At 40.9% G+C, this 23,295-nt stretch overlaps 1 protein-coding gene across 1 annotated transcript in view; it reads left to right on the forward strand.

Moving 5' to 3' along the window:
- The window catches only part of DYSF (dysferlin), a 233,162-nt gene that overhangs the window by 36,612 nt on the left and 173,255 nt on the right, over window positions 1–23,295 (forward strand). The window contains 2 exon segments of the mRNA XM_074285534.1: window positions 4,817–4,872; window positions 6,167–6,258. Of these exon segments, the coding sequence (XP_074141635.1) occupies window positions 4,817–4,872; window positions 6,167–6,258 (148 nt within the window).

The following is a 23,295-nucleotide window of genomic DNA, read 5'->3' on the forward strand; positions in this document are numbered from 1 at the left end:
CCTCTGTGGGGATCTGTGACAGAGGTTGGGAGGAGGGGGTGGGTTCTCAGAAGAATTGAAAGGAAGAGGAAGAAACCATCAGAGGATGAAGATACAGAACAATAGTCGTGAGTCAAACCTCGTAAAAAAGAAAAATAAGTAAACCCGGCTGGGAGAGCCGGCTTTCCTCTCCTCTCCCTCCACAGCTGCAAACAGTGACTATATATGGCCACACAGCGTCCTGCAAGCTGAAATCCATGTGAGGGGGAAAGGACAGAGGAAGTGTAATTAGGCATTTTCTAATGAATCCACCCCAGACCCAAAAGCCAGACCCCCAGCCTGCAGCTCTCCCACATCCAGCCCCCCATGTGATGCTTGCCAGCCTGTTGGCACGTGGCTGGCACTCGGGCATTCTTTGGATGGAATTTCATGCCCTGCTTCCCAAAATAGCCCGGAATGGCCGGGGAGGAGGTCTTCCTGAAATGTTTCTTGAGTCTGCTTTACTCTTCTGGGCTGCCTAGGTGGGGACGATCAAGGAGAGAGTGAGGTTGTCACTTGTTTTTTCATTCATTCATTCATTCATTGACTCATTTATTTTTTGTAACAGAGATTCTCACCCTGGGATCTGTGAACTGAAAAAAAAAAATCTTGGCAACTCTTTCAGTATAATAGGTTTTCTTTATTATTCTGTGCATTTTATTTTATTCATTTAAACACATTCTTCTGAGAAGGGGGTCCAAGGATGTCATTAGGCTACCAAAAAAGGGGTCCAGAAAAAGTTAACAACTCCTGGGCCAATTGCAGCCTAATTATCTAATGGAATAATACAATACAATCTAATTATCTAGGCCAGTCAATGTTCCCTCTCTAGTCTCCGAAAGCCCCAATTAATTCCACCTGGTAAGCATTTATTAAGTGCCTACTGTATGCAAAGCACTCTCATGTTGTATACCATTGGGGTCATGAATACAAAGCTGGAAACAAATTTAGAGACCATCTAGAAAATTCGTGACTTTATAGATAAGGCAGTGAGGAGAGGAGAGGTTAAATGATTTGTCCAAGGTCACACAGGAAGTGTCAGAGCCTCTGACCCTCCCTGTCCATCACAGGGAGCTGTTTTCTAGACAATGAAATGGAAGAGCCCCCATCAGCCAGGAAAGTGATTTTCCTAAAGCTGGGGTCTGATCACATCCCGACTTCCTTCACTAACTCCAGTGGCTCCCTGTGGCTTCCAGGAGCAAATATTAAATAGTGCCCTTGGGAGTCACAGCCTTCAGAACTTGCCCCCTCCCTCCTTCTTACACCTTCCTCCCTGGCCAGTGACCTTCCATCTCTTAGCTCTGGGCATTCTCTCTGGCTGCCCCTCCCTCCTTTGCTCTGACCACTGACCTCCTTGGCTTTTTGAAATTCTTACCTAAAACCCCACCTCTTACAGGAACCCTTCCCTACCCCCCTTAATTCCAGCATCTCCCCTCCCTGGATTACCTTCCCTTTGTCCTCTGTGGCCCACATTAGAATGAAGACGACTTGAGGGCGGGACTCGCCTCTTGCCTCTTTAAGCATCCCCAGAGCTTGGCACAGTGCCTGGCACCTAGCGGGTGCTTCACAAATCTCTGTTGGCTGATTATGGGCCAAGCATTCTGCTCGTCCCCTGGAGAATGGCCCCTGATGTGGTGAGTGGGCAGCCCTGTAGAAGACCAGAGAATAACCTCGGATCAACTAACAGACTCACTGAGCGCCTGAAACACGCCGGGCACTCCTGGGTTACCCTGGGAACGGCAAGATAGAAAGGAACCAGGCCCTGCCCTCAATGGTCCTGGACCCCTCTGGCAGTGAGACTGATGAAAATTATGAGCCCCTTCTGTTTCTCAATGAACAAAATAAAGTCAAATGCATCCTATTACAAGGGGAACCAATTTTCTTGTGCTACAGTTATAAAACTATTTTTAAAAACAAGTTCACAGATCTCAGGTTAAGATCTTTGGTCTATTCAAATCTAGTGACCCTGAGCAAGTCACTTAGCCCTGTGTTACCTGAGAGAGAGAGAGAAACATATACAGAGAAAGACTAGGTCCGGAAATCTGGACTCAACCTTGTAAGTTGAGAGAGGTTAGCTTGTTCCCTCCTTGACCAAAGCATGGAAGCTTCTCAAGGGCAGGACTGTCTGATTTTATCTTTGCATCCTCAGCACATAGTAGGCTGGTTGGCACATACTAGGCACAAAATTCAATAGGATGGGCTGCAGTGAAAGGATGGGCAGAATAACAGAATTATGGAGATGGCAGCTCTAAGCTAAGCCATACACGTGGGCATCCAGCCCTGACTGAAGGCCTTCCCAGTGAGGAGGAGCCTGGCACCTCTGGAGGCCCTCTCCTTTTGCACAGCCCTAATTACTGGGGAGTGTGTTCAGTGGTATCCAAATCTGTGTGATCCCACTTGGGGTTTTCTTGGCAAAGATACCCAAGTGATCTCCATTTCTCTCTCCAGCTCCTTTTATAGAGGACAGAACGGGCAAACAGGGTTAAGTGAATTGCCCATATTGCCAGTCAATGTCTGGGGCTGGATTTGAACTCAGGATGATGAGTTCCTGGCTCCAGGCTCAGTGTTCTGCCCCTGCACCACCCAGCTGCCTGCCTTAGGGAGATTAGGGGCTACCCCCAAGTGGCACAAGCTGCCGTGGGAGATGCAGGGTTTGGCTCACTGGAGACAGATGGGGCTGGATCTATATTTTTGAAGAAGATTCATGCGTCGAGGACCAAGTGGGCCGCCCGCTACCGAGAGGCCCTTCCTCCCCTTCATTTGTCCAGACGCTTTCCTCCAAGTCTGCCTCTTTCAGCTTCGGGAGTCCGCTATGTAATGGTGGTGACAGCACATAAATCAGGGGGTGTATGTAAGGTATTCAGAGGTCCTGGTCCCAGCAGCTGGTGGAGCTTTGACTGGGAGGAGACTGGGAAAGACCCCCTCCAGGAGATGGCACTTTCACAGGCTTGAAGGAAGCCAGAGATGCTGAGGTAGAAGTAAGGGGACGGGGCCTTTTCAAAGATGGAAGGTGGGGCGAGCAAGCAAAGGAGTTCAGTGCTAGACTATGTGGAGGGGAGCGGCGGGTGTATAAGGAGACAGGAGAGCTGGGCAGGAGTTGCAGTTGGTTCCTAGGGAGTCACTGGAGTTTTCTGAGTCCAGAAGTAATATAATTAGCTCCCGGCTTTGGGAAAATCACTTTGGCAACTCTGCCCAGAGTGAGAGGGGAGACAGGGAGGCCCAGGAGGAGGCTGTTTTGCTGGTAAAGGCAGAGGGATGAAGGTTTGTTCCAGGGTGATGACTCTGGGAGAGGAGAGGAGTGATGTTGGGAACATTTGGCAAGTGATTGGATATAGGAGGGGGAGAAGAATCTTGTCTGGATGGTATTTAAGCTGCCCGAGGACAGGGTTCTGGCCACATTAAGTAGCGTGTGAGAAGTTCTTTTCTGTCAATTGTACTCTTAGCATTGGCCTTTGGTGATCCTTGGGAGATGGGAAATGAAAGCGCCTTGGGTGGGGATTCACCCATCCCTGATAAGCATCTCTGATTCTGGGCCAGCCAAGCAGGAAGAGCCTGTCTTGGCTAACTTGGTCCCCTTCCTTTCCCTCCTCTTCCACCTCAGTGACCTTTCCGGATGACTCTTCACATCCCTCTGGTGACTTTGGCTTCCGAGGGCTTCTTGGAAAAGAACCAAAGCAGTTCATCCATCTCACTGCCTGGATGCCATACTGGACTTCTCACTCTCTTTACATCACTTGGATTCCTCAAAATTCCAACTGAAATCCCACCTTCTGAAAAAAGTCTTTCTTAATCCTCCTTAAGGGCAGGAAGGAGCTGGTGCACAGAGCACTGGGCCTGGAGTCAGGAAGACTCATCTCATGAGTTCAAATTCCCCCTCAGACACTTACTAACTGTGTGACCTGCTTGCCTCAGTTTCCTCATCTGTAAAATGAACTGGAGAAGGAAATGGCAAACCACTCCAGTGTCTCTGCCAGGAAAACCACAAATGATGTCACAAAGAGTTGGACACCACTGAAATGACTGAACAACAAAATCATCTTTAATTTTATTAGTTTCTCTGAGCTAATCTCTAATATATCTTGTACACAATTGTTTGCTTATTGTTTTTCCTATTAGACTTGAGTTTCTTGAGAGCAGGGATTGTTGGGTTTTTTTTTGCCTTTCTCTTTATCTCCAGAACTTAGAATAAAGCCTGGCACATAGTAGGTCCTTAATAGACACTTCTTGACTTGGCTCAAACTGCTCTTGAAGGCATCCTGAAGGGAGCAGATTTGAAGATTGGGATAGAATGGAGAAGAGATGGGTGTATTCTCATTTAAGGAATAAAGTGAGCAAGGTGTCAAAAAAAAAAAAAACAATCAGTCAATCAAGGTGTCATTGACAGGAGGAAATGGAATAAAGAGGGGTGACAAGATCCAATTGGAAACTGAAGAGACCACACGGTAGAGATGCAAAGTCTCAAATACTAGGTCCAGAAGTCTGGACTCAACCTTGTAAGTGGAGAGGTTCGCTTGTTCCCTCCCTCACTAAAGAATGGAAGCTCCTCAAGGGCAGGACTGTCTGATTTTATCTTTGCATCCTCAGCGCACAGTATGCTGGTTGGCACATACTAGGTACAAAATTCAATAGATCTTTCTAATGTGACTTCTCTGTGGTGAATTGAGGTGAATATTTTCAGACTCCTTTTGTTTTCGTATGATTCTTTTTTGTGGGGAGAACATCTTATCATTTCTTCATCCCTGGGCAAGGCTGAGGGGAATCATAAAACCCTCTGACCCATTCTTTCTTTCTTCCCCAGGAGTGAAGAAGCGAACCAAGGTCATCAAGAACAGTGTGAATCCTGTATGGAATGAGGTGAGGAGCTGTTCGGAGAACACGGAATACTGCTGGCTTCCTGGAGGAGGCAGACTTTTAAGGAATACTTTAGAAGAGGGGAAAGTTCTAGCAGTTCTAGCTAGGGCCTGGATTCATGAAATCCTGTGTGGTATAAAGGAGAAGGGAGAATAGGTGGGCCCACTTTTGGCCTATTGCCATCCGTTTTATGAAATGCTGGTCTTGGAGTCAGAAAACCCCAGATTCATATCCTAACCAGCTACTTACTAGCTCCCTGACTTTACTGCTCCAGTCTTACTTATTCATCTGTAAATTGAGGGGTTTGGATAATTTGGTCTCCGAAGACCCTTTCAGCTTGAGATCCAAGACTCCTTACCTTACTAATAAACCTTTTTGAAAAATTATAGTTAAGTCCATTCACTGATTATCTGAATGTTATTCTGGGAATTGCCCTTCTAACAATTAGAGATTCACTAATCAAGGCATTAGGGGCTCTTCCTCCTTTAAATCACATCCTTCCTCTTCTTTCTTTAAGATTCCTCCCCAGCCATAATTACCTCCTCCAGGAAGCCCTTCCTGATTAGTGCCTCCCTATTCAGTTCCTTCTCTCACCCCTATCCCCAGCTGGTAGAAAGTGTTTTCAGATCTCTTTTCTGGACATGTCAGGTTGCCTCCCTTAGGCTAGCCTGAGGGAGCACTGAAGGAGAAAGAGGCTTTCAGAGAATGTGAATCCAACCAGACCAGAAAGAGTCTTAAAAGCATCTGGTCCATTATTTTACATGGGATCCCTGAGCCCAACGAGGGGGTCTCAGCTCCTTTCCTCCAGAGCTTGAAGGAGGAAACACAGCCTCTGATCCCAGGGAACTTCTGGTCTGAAGGAGTCAGATCAACTCCAGTCCTTAGGGTGCCTCCAGGCTGAAGGGGCAGACCTGCCTCTCTAGTTCAAGGAGAAAACCTAGCCTTTGCTCTGGGGCGCCTCTGGTCAGGGAGCAGACCCAGGCCTTTAAACCAGGGAGTTCTGAGCTGAGGGGGCAGATGGTACAGAAGGTGGCAGGAGAAAGGCAAACATGGTCCGCCAGGAGGGGAGCTGCTCCTGGCTTGGCTCCCTAAGAAAGCAGTCGGGTTCTCTGCTGCTTCTCCCCCAGCCCTGCCTCTGTCCCAGGTGCTGATCTGCAGCCACTTAGCCCCTGGGCCCGTGATGAGCCAGATGCTCTTGCAGTGGTGATGAGTCAGGTGCCCGGCCCTTCCTTTGCCTCTCCACCAGCTGCTGCCAGCCCTGGGCTCTCTGCTGATGCTGCCCTTTTTCTCCTTCCAGGGATTTGAGTGGGACTTAAAGGGCATTCCCTTAGACCATACCGCTGAGCTGCATGTGGTGGTCAAAGACCATGAGACGGTCGGAAGGAACAGGTGAGAAACCAAGGGTGTCCCTTGGGACCCCCATCCATCTTGTGTGGTCCAGATGTGCTTTTATATTTATTGTTTATTATTCTTGTTTTTAAAATGATTTGATTTTCCTCCATTACATATAAAATCAATTTTTAGCATTCCTTCTTTATAATTTTTGAGTTCTAAATTTCCTCCCTGGTCTCCTTCCTCCTTGAGAAGGCAGGCACTTTGATGTGGATTATTCATATTCAGGCATACAAAACACCAGCCTTTCATTCGCCCCTGGGTCATGTCTGAGAGTTTATAAGAACAATGGCCAGCATCATGGAATTATGAGCACTTTGCCAGTTATATTATCAAGAATTAAATGAATGATGATGATTATTCATGTAGTATTCTAAGATGTTCAAAATACAAATATTGTCTCACTTGTTCCTTATAACAAATAGGTAAATGATTTGCCCAGACTCACAAAGTTCATTTCCTGAGCAAGAAGATGGGAGATCAGTTCCTTTTTCTAATATAAAAAAATCATCCAGATCGAGGTCAGGACCCAGTGGGTGGGGGTGGGGCAGAAGATAACAGCTGAACCTCAGTTTCTTCATCTGTAAAATGAGGGTCTGAGGCTAGGAGGTTCCTGAGTTTTCTTCTGGATGTAATATTCTATGATTTTTCTGAGATGATTATCTGTCATGTCTTAAGTCTGCTCCTTAAGTTTTATTTAAATCAGAAGAAGGCTGTATTCTGCACACATGGGGCATAAAAGGGCTTCTGTTTGAGAGAATCACAGATCTTTGGACTGATCTGAGACATGGTCTTAGGTGATTCTTGGGAAAATATAGTAAGGACAGAAGGGCAAAAGCATCCTCCCTGTTACCCCACATCAGGGCACTTCTATTGGGGAAAAGCTGAAAGGATTAAGGTACACATGTTACTGAGGAGCACCCCAGGACTCCTCCCTGAATGCTTTTCTCCCTTCTGGGAGTTCCTATTAAGTTTTTGATGGGGTGAGGGTCTTCCTTTGCTCAACCAAGCTCACTCTTTCCAAGATGCAATGTCTCCTCTAACCATCAGTCCACTGCTGAGGGGGGTCAAGCAGGTTGTTCCCTTGCCACACTGACCCCTCCTCAGCTGCAGATTGCTGCAGATACTGGTTCTGGGAATCCAGTTATTACTGAGACCCTGGATGCTTTTGATGGAGCTCCACTTGTTTCCCTAAAATCATAAGAGAAGAAACAGGAAACAAGCAGGGATTTATGTTCTAGGACACCAGGAGGCTGGGTGGGAAGATTAGGCCTCTGCTCCTAAATCCTCCTCACCTGACAGCCTTGAGGCTATCAGAGAAAGTGAAATCTGATTGAATTTTTGGTATACACTCTCAGGTACCACAGTCCCTCAATCAGAAGGTTTTTTGTTTTGTTTTGTTTTTCCCACCAAGCACCCTGTCACTCAGGGGACAAGCAGATTCATCCAATCATACTTTGGATTGAAAGAAGACAAGGAACAGTGTGCTGTCTCCAGGACTTTAGACTTACAGTCAGGAAGTCAAGTTCAAATCCTGTCTCAGACACTAGGTGTATGATTCTGGGCAGGTCACAACCTTTGTTTATCTTGGTTTTCTCATCTGTAAAAGGAGATAAAAATAGTTATTATTGAGATATATTTCAGTCATATCTGAATGTTTATGATAGTTTGGGGTTTTCTAGATAAAGGCACTGGACTAGTTTGCCATTTCCTTCCCCTAACTCTTAAGATGGTTGTGAGAATTAACATGTTTTGCAAGCTTAAAGCATGATATAAATAAATACTAGTTATAATCACCATCATGATTAGTACTCCATTTCTCCTGTTACTGTCTTCTAAACTTTCTGAATTCTAACCCTAACCCTTATCACTCAATTGAAGCTCCTCTCTTCAAGGTTTTCATCAATCTCTAATTTGAGCCAAACCTAAAGACCACTTCTTGTACTTTATTTTTTTTTAATTTTATAATTATAATTTTTATTGACAGAACATATGCATGGGTAATTTTTAACAACATTATCCCTTTCATTCCCTTCTGTTCCGAATTTTCCCCTCCTTCCCTCCACCCCCTCCCCTAGATGGCAGGCAGTCCCATACATGTTAAATATGTCGAAGTATATCCTAGATACAATCTATGTGTGCAGAACCGAATTTCTTGTTGCACCAGGAAGAATTGGATTCAGAAGGTAAAAGTAACCTGGGAAGAAAAACAAAAATGCAAACAGTTTACACTCATTTCCCAGTGTTCCTTCTCTGAGTGTAGCTGATTCTGTCCATCATTGATCAATTGGAACTGAATTAGATCTTCTCTTTATTAAAGATTTCCACTTCCATCAGAATATATCCTCGTACAGTATCATTGTTGAAGTGTATAATGATCCCCTAGTTCTACTCGTTTCACTCAGCATCAGTTGATGTAAGTCTCTCCAAGCCTCTCTGTATTCCTCCTGCTGGTCATTTCTTACAGAGCAATAATAGTCCATAACCTTCATATATCATAATTTACCCAACCATTCTCCAATTGATGGGCATCCATTCATTTTCCAGTTTCTAGCCACTATGAAAAGAGATGCCACAAACATTTTGGCACATACAGGTCCCTTTCCCTTCTTTAGTATTTCTTTGGGATATAAGCCCAGTAGTAGCACTGCTGGATCAAAGGGTGTGCACAGTTTGATAACTTTTTGGGCATAATTCCAGATTGCTCTCCAGAATGGTTGGATTCTTTCACAACTCCACCAACAATGTATCAGTGTCCCAGTTTTCCCACATCCCCTCCAACATTCATCATTATTTGTTCCTGTCATCTTAGCCAATCTGACAGGTGTGTAGTGGTATCTCAGAGTTCAAACTTAAAGACCACTTCTTGATTATCTTCCTCCACACACACCTTTATATGTGCTCATCACCCATTAGAGAGGAAGTTCCTTGAATGAGAGAGCTGTTCTGATTGGATGGACTTAGATCCCTAGCACTTAGAAAAGTGCCTGGAACAGAAAGCCACACATTAAATGCTTTGTCCATCCACTTCTCTCTCTCTGTCCGACTGCTGACCATTTTCTCCTGATTACTCTGCTCTCTCTAGGTTTTCATGACTTTGCCCTCTTGGTTCTCCTTGTTGTATCACCTTTCTTCCTCATGCTCTTTTGCTGGATTCTGGAGATCTCCCCCCACCAAAGTTCTGATCTGGACCACCTTCTTTTTTCTCTTTCACTTGGAGATCTCATATATATATATATATATATATATATATATATATATATATATATATATATATATATATATATATATTTTTTTTTTTTTTTTTTTTAACTTTAGCTTCTCTTTTGAGCTTCAGGCCTGCACCACCAACTGGACATTTCTAACTCTATGTCTGGTAGGCACCTCAAATTCGGTGATTCCAAAGCAAAATTAATTACATTTCCCTCCAAATTTTCTCCTCTTCCGAACTTCCCTATTGCTGTTGAGGGCACCAGGTTTCCCCAAGATTCAAAACCTTGTGGTTACCCTTAACTTCTCTTTTTTACTTAATTCTGACTCTAGTTTCAAATCAGTTGCCAAATCTTGCAATTCATTTCTCTGCATCAGTTCTCACATATATCTTCTTCATTCCATCTCCACAGACATTATCCTAGTTCAAACTCTCCTTGATCATCACCTGGACCACTACAGTTCTGTCCTCATTGGTTTTCCTTCTTCCCGTCCTTTTTTATCCTGCTCCCTCCTTCAAAGGATTTTATTAAAGATTAGATTTGATCACATCACCATCCTGCCCAATAAATTCCAGTGTTCTCTATTATTTTCAAGATTCAGACCTGGCCCTTTCCTATCTTTCTAATCTTCTTTGTTTTAAATTTATTTTTAATTAATGGATTAAAACAAGCACTTTTCTTTAAAAAAAATTTTTATTAAAGCTTTTTATTTTTAAAACATATGCAAAGATAATTTTCAACATTTACCCTTGCAAAACCTTGTGTTCCAAAATTTCCCTCCCTTCCCCCACCTCCTCCCCTAGACCATAAGTAATACAATATATGTTAAACATGTGCAATCCTTCTACACATATTTCCACAATTATCATGCTGCACAAGAAAAATCAGATAAAAAAGGGGAAAAATGAGTAAAAAAAGAAAATGCAAGCAAACAACAACAGAGGGAAAATGCTATGTTGTGATCCATACTCAGTTCCCACAGTGCTTGCTCTGGGTGCAGAATGCTTTCTCCATTATCAGATTATTGGAATTGGCCTAAATCATCTCATTGTTGAAAAGAGCCACGTCCATCAGAATTGATTATCGTATAATCTTGCTGTAAAACAAGCATTTTCACAATGTAGAATAAAATGGAATTGTAAATACATAACCGGCTTTTCCTTTCAAATATATAACTAAGTTATCATGTAGATTTTTCTCTCATTTTTCTTCCACTCCCCACTCTAGATAGAGATGGCTACCACTAGACACAAATACATGTATATAGAAATATATATATGTAAAATTATTCTATATATAATTCTATTTATTCTTTCTCTGGATGCAGATAGTGTCTTCATATGACTTTTATAGTTAATTTGAGTACTTAAACTAGATAAAATAGCTTACCCAAAATTGTTCTTAAAACAATATTGCTATTATTGTATACAATGTTCTCTTGATTCTGCTCATATTGTTCTTCATCATTTAATGCAAGTCTTTCCATATTTTTCTAAAATCATTGAATTCATTATTTCTTCTAGCACAATAACATTCAATCACAATCATATTCCACAATTTGTTCAGCTGTTCCCAACTGATGGGCATTCCAACAATTCCTGTTTCTCTGCCCACTGGAAAGAGACTTGCTATAGTCATTTTGGAACCTATAGATTTTCTTCCTTTCCCTCTACTTATTTATGAAAATAGATCAAATAATGGTACTACTGGGTCAAAGTTTAGGTAGTTTAATAACTGTTTGGGCATAATTCCAAATTGTTCTCCAAAATGGTTGGATTGTTTCATAATTCCACTAACAATGAATGAGTGTTCCACTTTTTCCACATCCTCTTCTACATTTGTCTCTTTCCTGTTTTATCATTTTAGCTAATCTTGTAGTTGTAAAATAATATCTCAAGATTGTTTTAATCTGCATTTCTCTAATCAGTAATGATTTAGAGCATTTTACATAACTATAAATTGCTTTGATTTCTTCATCTGAAAACTGCCTCTTATATCCTTTGACCATTTATCAATTAAGGAATGATTCATATTTTTATGGATTTGATAAAATTATTTATATATTTGAGATAGATCTTTAGTTAATAAACTGTTTATGAATGTTTTCCTCCATTTTTATACTTTCAAGTCTTGGCTACATTTGTTTATTTATACAAAATCTTTTTAATTTAATGCAATCAAAATGATAAACAAACCCTTCTACCTTGTATGATCTAGCTATTCCTTGCGTATCTTCCTTTGTCTCTTATCTCCATGGCTTTGTATTGGCTGGAACTTTCTCTTCCAACCTCTGATTTTTATAATCTTTGACTTCCTTTAAGATTCTGCTCAATTATCACCTCCTCCAGGAAACCTTTCCTGGTTCCTTCAGCTGCTATTATCATGCCCTTTAAGGTTATCTTCCATCTAGTTATATTTATCTTTCTGTGGTATCTCCTGGTTGAAATTTAGTTTTTTTGAGGACAGGGATTGCTTTTAATTTTTCTTTCTTTTCCCAGCATTTAGGACAGTACCTAGCATGAAAAAGATGCTTAATAGTTGATGATTTGCCTTTGTTCTTGTAGTGCTTGGCGGAGAGTCTATCGTAAGCAAATGCTTAAGGCTTGCTGGCTGACAGATTGGTTGTCCCATAAAACCCAGAAGGAAGATTAGTGGGTAAAGGAAGGTGAATCTGAACATATTTTAAGGACTGGGCCCTCATTGGCCACACTTCCCATTATGTTTAAACTGGCCTCTTTGAAATTAGTAATCGTGGTTCAAGGTTAAATTCCCATTTACACACTCCAGGCCCCCACTCAATTAGCAGTTTGCTGTTTGCCATCATATTTTCTTGCCTCTTAACTTTGTCTTGGGTTACCTTGTCCTCCCCAAATCTTATTTCCTTTCCAAGCCTCAGTTCTCCAGCTGTTGAAATCCTGTCTGTCCAGTATTTTACAAAGGATGAAGCCGTCCATTGGTGTCAATCCTTTTTCCCATTCCCATTCCCCTGTTCTGGGGCACCTTAGCAATGACATGGTGGTTTTCTTAGAATATCCCTCAGTGGGGAGTAGAGAGGCAGAGTAAAGTAGGAAGGCAGAGTGGGAGAGGGTTAGCATACCAGACCTGTAGCCAAGAGGAACTGGATTCAAATCCCTCTTAGGAGACCCAGAGCTGGTGACCCTGGACCAGTCACTTAACTTATCCATCTCTCAGTCTCCTGGACTCATTGACTTTTAAGGTATCTTCCAATTTTAAATCTGGGATCTTGTGACTGTGAGCATTATTGTTCCCATTTAAGTTGAGGAAATAGTCTTTAACCAATGGAAGTCACCATGGAGTTAGTAAGGGATGGAGGCAGGACTTGTTTCCTGAATCTATTGCTCTTTCTTTACACTAAATTGCTGTTCAGGCAGTGGTCACCATTGGAAGTCTGGCTTTATGGGTCAAGGTCACTGCTGCAAGTGGTATCAAAAAGTCAGTCTTTGGTAAGTTTGTGATAAAAACCAGAGTCTGTCTTCTGGGCTCTCCCTAAAACTCTTAGCACAGTGTCCAGCACACAGTAAGCATCTAAATGTTTATTTTCTTTCTTCTGAATCCTACATTAGTGGCTGATTCATGGAAATCTTGTTTTTGCATTCTTCCAGTGGTTGTGTGTTTGTCAGGGAATACCTCACTTGAAAAAAAAAAAAGATGTTTGACCTTGGGTTTAATTTCTCTTTCTATTGCCCAAATGATTCATTTTTTCTTTCTTTTTTTAATTTAAATTTTATTCTTTTCAATGAACAAAAATTTATTTTTTCACTTTCTTGGTCTACCCGTGAATAGTTGATATTTGCTTATAACTGTCTCTATTTGTCTGAAAATGGTTTTGTAATTGTATTTATATAATTCTTGTGTATGTCTTGGCAGCTAGACTCTCGAGTATTTTATGTTGTCTGCAGTTATTTTAAATACAATTTCTCTTTTTGCTTCTTTCTCCTGGGTTTTGTTGGTAATATATAGACATGCTGATGATTTATGTGAGTTTATTTTATGTCCTGCAACTTTACTAAAGTAGCTAGTTATTTCAAGTAGTTTTAAAGACAATTCTCTAAGTGTACTAATGTATTATCTGCAAAAACCAGTAATTTTGTTTCCTTGTTTCCTCTTCTTATTGCTTCAATGTCTTTGTCTTGTTTTATTTTTATAGCTACATTTCTAGTACAGTATGGAATAATAGTGATGATAATGGGCATTCTCGCTTCATCCCTGAACTTACTGGGAAAACTTCTAATTACAGATCATTACAGATAATGTTAGCTGATAGTTTCCAATGAATTCTACTTATGATTTTAGGAAAAGCTCCATTAATCCCAGTTGGTTTCTAATGCTTCCAGATCACGGTAGTTACTGTAGCATTTCTCACGGTCTCTGCTTTCTACTCTGTTTCTCAGCATTTTGTTTGACTGGTATTTCCATCCTTAAGCTCCTTTTCCATTATCAGTGCTGCCAGGGCTGATTTGAAGGCCCCTTGACCCCATTCTGAATAAAGTGACTTCCTGTATCTGCTTCCTATAGCCCTGATAAAGCTATCTATCTCAGCCATCCCTTCCAATACTTCCTGTCTCTCATTCCCACTTCAGTGTCTGGTCACGGGATCAGCCGCTTATCGGTGATTTTGATCAATCAAAGGGAACACGGTCTGGTACCGAGGTCTCCACTCTCAGTGTTCATGTCAGAGCTTTTCACGAGGCTGTAGACTAGGTGGCAGCTACATGGTGCAATGGAAGCTTGGGCCTGGGGCAGGAGACTCCTGTTTCTGCCTTCAACAGACATTGTTTGCCTCAGTTTATTCTTCTGTAAAATGACTTAGAGAAGGAAATGTCAAACAGTTCCGGTATCTGGGCTTGGAAAACCCCCAAATGAGGTCATGAAGAACTAGACACAAGAAAACAATAACAACAACATCCCAACGTGACCATATAGCACATTTTGCTCCATTCTCCACATATTGGGCATCCCCTCAGTTTCCATTTCTTTGCCAGAAATCATCGTGGAACTGTTGATAGCAGGATGTCTGTTTGTGTCAGAATGAACTGGTCAGTACAGTAAAGTCTCTCTGTGTCATGGAAATATCTCCAACTAGTTCTGGTTGTGACGTGGCAGTCAAGAAAGCCAATGGCACCATAGAGAGTGTTCTAGAGGCAGAGAGGCCAGAATGAAGGAGGTGAGTGTCTTGCTGTCCTGCTCAGACTCTACCTGGAGTACTGGGTTCAGTTCTGGGTACCACCATTTAGGAAGCATGCTCATCAGCTGCAGAACCTATGGAGGGGAAAGCAACCAAGATGATGACGGCCGTTGGGATGCTCAATTATGAGGATGGCTTGGGGAAATGTTGTTAGAGCGCTCAGGGGAAGAAACCAGGTGGCACAGGGTAGGTAGGGATCTGTACCTGGAGAAGATCAAAGTTCAGATCCAACCTCAGCCAACATTTCTAACACAATATTGAATAATAGTGATGATAAAGGCCATTCTGGTTGGCTGACTTGGTTTACTCATCTGTGAAATGGGAATAGTGATAATACCTCCCTCCCAAGGTGCTTGTGAGGATAAGATAACATTTATAAATTGCTTTGCAGACCTAAAACATTATATAAATGCTAGCTGTTATTTTATCTTCTTCTTATCAGCATGATAACTGCCTTCAAATATTTGAAGGGCTCTCACCAGAAGGAACAGTCAGATTTTTTCTGTTGGACTAAGACAGTGGGAAGTGCTAGATTTAGACTTTGTCTTATCCAGAAGAAACTTCTTCCTTGCCATTTATAAAACTTGTGCCTTCTCTTTGTCCTTCTATGACGGGTCTATATTCCAAAGAGATCAAAGGACCCTAGCAGCTCTTTTTGTAATGGCAAAGAACAGGAAACTAAGGACTTCCTCATTAAATGGAAAACAGTCGAACAAGTTATGGTAAATGAATGTGATGGAAAATGATTGTGTTGTAAGAAATGATGGAGATGGTTTCAGAGAAACCTGGAAACACCTGAATAAACTGATGCGAAGTGATGTGTGTGGGATCAGGAGAATAATTTATACCAACTGCCTTATAAAGAAAGTCTTGGAAAGACTGATCAATGCCTTGATCAAATATGGTTCTGGAGAACCATCTGTGATGAAGCATGCTACCCACTTCCTGAGGGATTTTGGGAAAGAATAAGACTTATCTTTCTGGGATATAGCCAATGTGGGAATCTGTTTTGTTTGATTGCATATTTGTTACAGGGATTTTGTTTTTCTTTTTTTTTTTCAGCAGAGGGAGAGGTAGAAAGAGGGGAAAAAATTTGTTCACTGAAAAAAATAAAATTTTAGTTTAAAAAAGAAAGAAAAAATGAATTATTTGGGCAATACAAAGAGAAATTAAATCCAGGGTCAAACGTCTTTTTAAAAAAGGTCCAATAAGTGCTTCAGCATGTGCTGGTTTCTCCTTCCTTGGAGGCCCTGGAGTCTCCAAACAAAGGTTGGAGGGGCCACTTATCAGGAATGTGGCAGAGGAGAAAGCCATAAGCAAATGCAAAGGGAAGAGACTACACGAGGCACATTCTGGGGATGATCAGCAGTGTAGTATAGATAAGAGTATATGTAGGGGAACTGTGAGAAATCCAGCGGTGGCTACATCATGGAGGGCCTTGAATGCCAGATGAGGCTTTGAATGAAACCATTTTGGTCATGTGGAAGGAGGAAAGTGACCGGGTAGAAATTTAATCAGTTTGGAGTATGTGGGAAGGATTAGAAAGCACAGAGAATATGGACCCACACATATTTGTTAATGCTGTCCTTATGGTGGCAGTGATTTAGAGCTGACTGCCAGCAGTTTTCTCTTAAATCTTGATGGAAGTAATGGAGGAAAAAAAATGAGAATAAAAACAGAAGCCATGAGCAGAAATGACAGTTCTCCTTTTTAAATGTAGAGCATTGAATGCTAGAGCAGGAAGGGCCTCAGAACAAGGAATGTCAGAGTTGGGAAGGCTCTTAGAACATAAAAAGCCAGAGGGATGGGCCTTAGAACATAAAAGCTAAAAGGAAGGACCTTAGAACATAAAAAGCTAGAAGGAAGGGCCTTAGAACATAAAAAGCCAGAGGAATGGGCCTTAGAACATAAAAAGCCGTAGCTGGGAAGGCCTTGGAATAGAAAATATCTAAGATGGAGGGGGCCGGGCTGGGCCGGGGTGAGCAGTGGACTTTCGGACAGAATGTGAGTCTCAGTTCCCTGGTGTCCCCACTAAGCCCCGCTGCTCTGGTTAGTGTCTCACATGCACACAGCACAAGGCACCTTGGGCTCTTTCCAGCCTTCATTTACATTCCCCCCTTGGCTTTTGGCCGTCCTTTCTCCTCCACACTCAAGTGAGCGTAGTTTGTTCCTGCACATGGACCGGAGCTTAGCGTGGGTTTACAGGCCAGTAAACAAAAGCAGAGAGACCTTGTTTTCAGAGGGAAACATTGAAGCCTCTCAGGGCTCCTGAGTCAGTGATCTGTGAAGGAATGAGGAGAAATATCTTCCATTAGAGGGCTGTAAACCCTTATTCTAATCCACCCCTCACCCCCCACCCCAGCCCCACCTAGTCTTAACCAGACCCATTTTCCCAGTGAGAGCTCTGGGACTCCGAGTGGGAAGGGGCCTCAGAGCTCATTTAGTCCAGCCCTCCCTCTTTTGACAGATCAGGAAGTGGAAGCCTTGTGCAAGTATCTCTGGCAGAGCCAGGATCCAAAGCCAGTCCTGGCCCCACTGATTATTTAGTTTCCTTTCAGGGTACCGACCCTCCCTTCCTGCAGCACGCAGTGAAGTTTGATTCTGATGGTGACCTTTTAGGGCTCCTCACCCCTTTCTGACTCTTCATCTCCCTCCATTTGCTCCGTGCTCCAAAAATTCACTAAATGGGGACTAGGTGCTTAGCCCTGGGGGAGCATCTGAGTTTAGATAAGACATACTTTCCCTGTAAACAGATTGAGAAGACATGTAACATTCCATGCTGCGGTCATTTTGGTCATTAAGTTTTTTAGCCATGACTCATTTTACAGTTGAGACAACCAGGGTTAATACAAGTGTCCCAGGCCATATTTAACCTCATAAAGATGTCTTCCTGGCTCCAGCATTCTATCCACTGTACCTCTTAGCAGCCCATTAAGTTCATTAAAGACGGGCAACCAAGGTGCTATGGGAGGTCTGTCCAGTCAAAGTGTTTGGGTGCCCAGCTACACCCAGCGAAAGAACTCTGGGAAATGAGTGTGAACCATCACATAGCATTTCCAATCCCTCTGTTTTTGTCTGCCTGCATTTTTGATTTCCTTCTCAGGTTAATTTTACTTTATTTCTTTTTTCTTTTTTTAATTTTTTAAAATTAATTTTATAATTATAAAATTTTTTGACAGTATATATGCATGAGTAATTTTTTAAATAATATTATCCCTTGTATTCATTTTTCCAAATTTTCCCCTCCCTCCCTCTACTCCCTCCCCTTGATGACAGGCAATCCCATATATTTTACATGTGTTACAGTATAACCTAGATACAATATATGTGTGTAAATACCATTTTCTTATTGCACGGTAAGAATTGGATTCTGAAGGTATAAGTAACCTGGGTAGATAGACAGTAGTGCTAACAATTTACATTCCCCTCCCAGTGTTTCTTCTCTGGGTGTAGTTATTTCTGTCCATCATTGATCAACTGGAAGTGAGTTGGATCTTCTTTTTGTTGAAGATTTCCACTTCCATCAGAATACATCCTCATACAGTATTGTTGTTGAAGTGTACAGTGATCTTCTGGTTCTGCTCATTTCACTCAGCATCAGTTGATGTAAGTCTCTCCAAGCCTCTCTGTATTCCTCCTGCTGGTCATTTCTTACAGAGCAAATATTCCATAACCTTCATATACCATAATTTACCCAACCATTCTCCAATTGATAGACATCCATTCATCTTCTAGTCACTACGAAAAGAGCTGCCACAAACATTTTGGCACATACAGGTCCCTTTCCGCTCTTTAGTATTTCTTTGGGATATAAGCCCAGTTAGTAGCACTGCTGGATCAAAGGGTATGCACAGTTTGACAACTTTTTGGGCATAGTTCCAAATTGCTCTCCAGAATGGCCGGATTCTTTCACAACTCCACCAACAATGTATCAGTGTCCTAGCTTTCCCACATCCCCTCCAACATTCATCATTATTTGTTCCTGTCATCTTAGCCAATCTGACAGGTGTGTAGTGGTATCTCAGAGTTGTCTTAATTTGCATTTCTCTGATCAGTAGTGATTTGGAACACTCTTTCATATGAGTGGAAATAGTTTCAATTTCATCATCTGAGAATTGTCTGTTCATATCCTTTGACCATTTATCCATTGGAGAATGGTTTGATTTCTTATAAATTAGGGTCAGTTCTCTGAAATATTTTGGAAATGAGACCTTTGTCAGAACCTTTACCTGTAAAAATATTTTCCCAATTTGTTACTTCCCTTCTAATCTTGTTTGCATTAGTATTGTTTGTACAGAAACTTTTTAGTTTGATGTAATCAAAATCTTCTATTTTGTGATCAATAATGATCTCTAGTTCTCCTTTTTTCACAAATTCCTTCCTCCTCCACAGGTCTGAGAGGTAGATTATTCTCTGTTCCTCTAATCTATTTATGATCTCATTCTTTATGCCTAAATCATGGACCCATTTTGATCTTATCTTGGTATATGGTGTTAAGTGTGGATCCATATCTAATTTCTGCCATACTAATTTCCAGTTTTCCCAACAGTTTTTTCCAAATAATGAATTTTTATCCCTAATGTTGGTATCTTTGGGTTTGTCAAACACTAGATTGCTATAGATGTACCCTTTTTTGTCCTTTGTACCTAATCTGTTCCACTGATTGACTGGTCTATTTCTTAGCCAATACCAAATGGTTTTGGTGACTGCTGCTATATAATATAGCTTTAGATCAGGTACACCTAGACCACCTTCATCTGACTTTTTTTTCATTAATTCCCTTGAAATTCTCGACCTTTTATTCTTCCATATGGATTTTGTTGTTATTTTTTCTAGGTCATTAAAATAGTTTCTTAGGAGTCTGATTGGTATAGCACTAAATAAATAGATTAGTTTGGGGAGTTTTGCCATCTTTATTATATTCGCTCGGCCTATCCAAGAGCACTGAATGTCTTTCCAATTATTTAAATCTGATTTTATTTTTGTGGCAAGTGTTTCGTAATTTTTCTCATATAATTCCTGACTTTTCTTTGGTAGATGGATTCCCAGATACTTTATACTCTCAACATTTGTTTGGAATGGAATTTCTCTTTGAATCTCTTGCTGTTGCATTTTGTTGGTGATATGTAAAAATGCTGAGGATTTATGTGGATTTATTTTGTATCCAGTAATTTTGCTAAAGTTGTGAATTACTTCTAATAACTTTTTATTAGAATCTCTGGGGTTTTCTAATTTTTACTTTATTTCTAAGATCCAATTCTTCTTGTGCAGCAAAATAACTGTATGGACATGTATACATATATTGTATTTAACATATACTTAACATATTAAAAGAAAAAAACAGTATTTGGGCGCCTGCTGCCTTTCTCTCTGTATCTCCCTCCCCATCCCTCTCCACTCTGCTGGTAAGTATTCTTCTCTACTGATTTCATGCCACAGAATAGCTAATAATGTGTGACTCACCTGGCCATTGTGGGAATCCTGATGGCTTTTCCTCTCCCAGGTTGCTTTTTTTTTTATTTTTTTAAATTTTTTTTAAGAAAAGGCTTTTTTAGGTAAAAGAGGTCATTCTTTGCCTCATTTCTTACCTAGCCCGAATCACTGAATGGGTGTCACCTCAGGCAAACTGAGCTTAAAAAGACCAAGGTCTCCCACTTCATCCAGAGCCATCTCCACTCATCCTGATCTGTATCTTCCCCCTGGAACCAGTGATTCTGGAAGGGAAAGTGAGGCAGGGGCCGTTGCCCAGCCCTCCCTCCCTCAAATCCAGATCACTTGCACTTCATGGATCTCCTCCTGGTCATGGTCCTCTTCAAGAATGAAGGACAAACAACGTGTCACCTCCTAATGGAATCAACATTGTGACACTTCAGTACTTTCATCCTAAAGGAATAAAGTTCTAATGGGAGAATTAAGTCTGTGTGGGAAAGATTGGAGAGACTCAGGAGCACCATTACAGTCCCACTGGACCCGCAGCTCCTTGATTTGTCTGCCTCTGTTTCCCCAGACTGTGCCCTTCTGTCTTTCGGGGAGTCACTTCCCTCCCAGGTCAAGGTGGAGGTGGGTGTGAAATCTCAAAGACAGGGAGAAGGTCCATTGTTCTTGCCATCAGAAGCTGGCATTCCAGTCCCTCTCAGTTTCCTCCTCAGTAAAATGGGCTTTTTGTACTAGATACAATATATGTGTGCAGAACTGAACAGTTCTCTTGTTGCACAGGGAGAATTGGATTCAGATATTGTTAAAGTTTACAAAGAACTTTAGATATTTCAATTCGCTATATCCTTGTAACAACTCTATGATGTAGATTCCATCATATAAAAATTTAAATATGAATGGAGGTTAAGGGACTTCCTCAGGGTTATGTAGCTTATAAGTATCCAAGGTTAGATTTGAACTCAGGTCTTCCTTATTCCTTTTTAAAAATTTTTTTTATTATAACTTTTTATTGACAGTACATATGCATGGATAACTTTTTACAATATTATTCCTTGTACTCACTTCTGTTCCGAATTTTCTCTTCCCTCCCTCCACCTCCTCCCCTAGATGGCGGGCAGTCCCATACATGTAAAATATGTTCTAGTATATCTCAGATACAATATGTGTGTGCAGAACTGAACAGTTCTCTTGTTGCTCAGGAAGAATTGGGTTCAGAAGGTAAAAATAACCTGGGAAGAAAAACAAAAATGCAAATAGTCCACACTCATTTCCCAGTGTTCCTTCTCTGGGTGTAGCTGCTTCTGTCCATCATTGATCAATTGGAACTGAGTTAGAGAGGTCTTCCTTATTCCAAGTCCAACATGTCAGCGCATCAAATTGCCTCTGGATGTATATTCCAGCCTTGTACATAAAGTGATTAATATAAAATGTTGCTATGACTTCTCCTTTGACTTGGAAGCCATACTCAGTTCTATGAATAATAAGGCAATAATACTTAGCATTTACATAACTCTTTAAGGTTTATGAAACATTTTATATGTATTAAGTTATTTGATCCCCGTAATAACCCTGGGGAATTGGTGCTATTATTATCATCATTTTATAGATGAGGACACTGAGACGTGTCTTGCCTAGGGTCATAGAGCTAGTACATGTTTAAGGTCAGATTTGAATTCAGATCTCTTGACTCCTTTCCCAATGTTCCATCCATTTCCTAAATACAATTTTCCATGTGGCTGTTCCGTGCTCTAATATTCTTACTAAAACTTGGGTTTATCATCCAGTCAATAAACTACACTATAAACTCCTGGGACTTCGGGGCATGTGCTTTTTGCTTACAGTTGATATATTGTTTTCTTGTATTTATAGATTTTTTTTATTTGAGTGGTAAAAACAGTGAATGCTTTTCATACATAAACATATGTAATCCTTGTTTCCAATGTCTAGCTCACAGAGACTATAGAGCCCATTTTTGTCTCTTTGAGTGTAGGAGTCAAAGAGTAGGCTGAACAAAGTAATTTATGCTGTCATTTATGTAATTTATACTTAAAATATAAAATTATGTTTTAAGCACAATTGAGAAATATATTACAATGATGTGAATTTCTCTATCAAGCCAAGAAGGGTGTGTTTTTTCTTTGATCTATAAAGATCTGTGTAGAACCCGTGGAGAAGACAGGAAGAAGATTGTATGAATCTTCTTCCTTCACAGAAATGTCATAAGTGCTAAGTTATAAAACCCCGAAGACTTTGTGAAGAGTTGGAAAATACAGTATATTTTGGAAAGACTGTCCTTTGAGTTAAGTAGACAGAATGAATGGAAAGGACTAATTCAGCTTATTTCCTAAAAAGAGTCTTAAGAGACTTTTTCAATATCAGGAAGAAACTGAGTGATGTGAGATTGAGATTTCATACAAGTGAAGAAGAGTCATCTGCCATTTTATACTGAAAGCTGAAAGTGATTCTGGCTTAAATAGTTAATAAAATAAAAAACATTTTGTTAATTTGTTAATTTCATTTTCTAATAAAGTTTATATATTTAATAATATATATATATAAAACATAATAAATATATGTTATATAATTTAACCCTCAAGGAGTTTAAAATCAAATGGGGGAAGCCAACACATAGAAAAAAGCTGAAAAGATGGGCTCATCCTAATGATAACAAGAGTAGAAAAGGATCTGAGGAAGTATGACTTATTTATAATGCAGAATGATCATTTCCCAGAAAGCATGAAATTCAAGAGATTAACAGGGTGGGAAATGATGAAGTACATGCCCTAAGTACCCTCCATAAATGGTGATGGACTTGGGAAGAATTCTCCAGTATCTCCCCATCCTTGCTCCAAGCAGAGGAAGGGAGAGGCCCCCAAGGCCAGGGGGCTGCTTAAAAGATGTGAGTTTCAAAGTTGATTTCATCTTGCATAATTATGAATTTGTGGAATCATGGAAAACAGAGAGCAGCTGGGTGGGAATGATGAGGTAAATTCCCTCAGAATTAATGAGAAAGTGATTACAATTTCATTATTGAGAAATAAATTAACCAAACATATTCATAGGTGATGCTAGGGCTTGGGAGACCAAATAAAGACTAAGAGAATGAATCGAGTGGCCAGCTGAAGAGTGACCAACGAGGTGAGGTGGGGAGAACGTCATTCTACCTTGTCGTATGTTCCA

Source organism: Sminthopsis crassicaudata, chromosome 2, assembly GCF_048593235.1.
Source record: "Sminthopsis crassicaudata isolate SCR6 chromosome 2, ASM4859323v1, whole genome shotgun sequence".
In the NCBI taxonomy this organism is placed as follows: domain Eukaryota; kingdom Metazoa; phylum Chordata; class Mammalia; order Dasyuromorphia; family Dasyuridae; genus Sminthopsis; species Sminthopsis crassicaudata.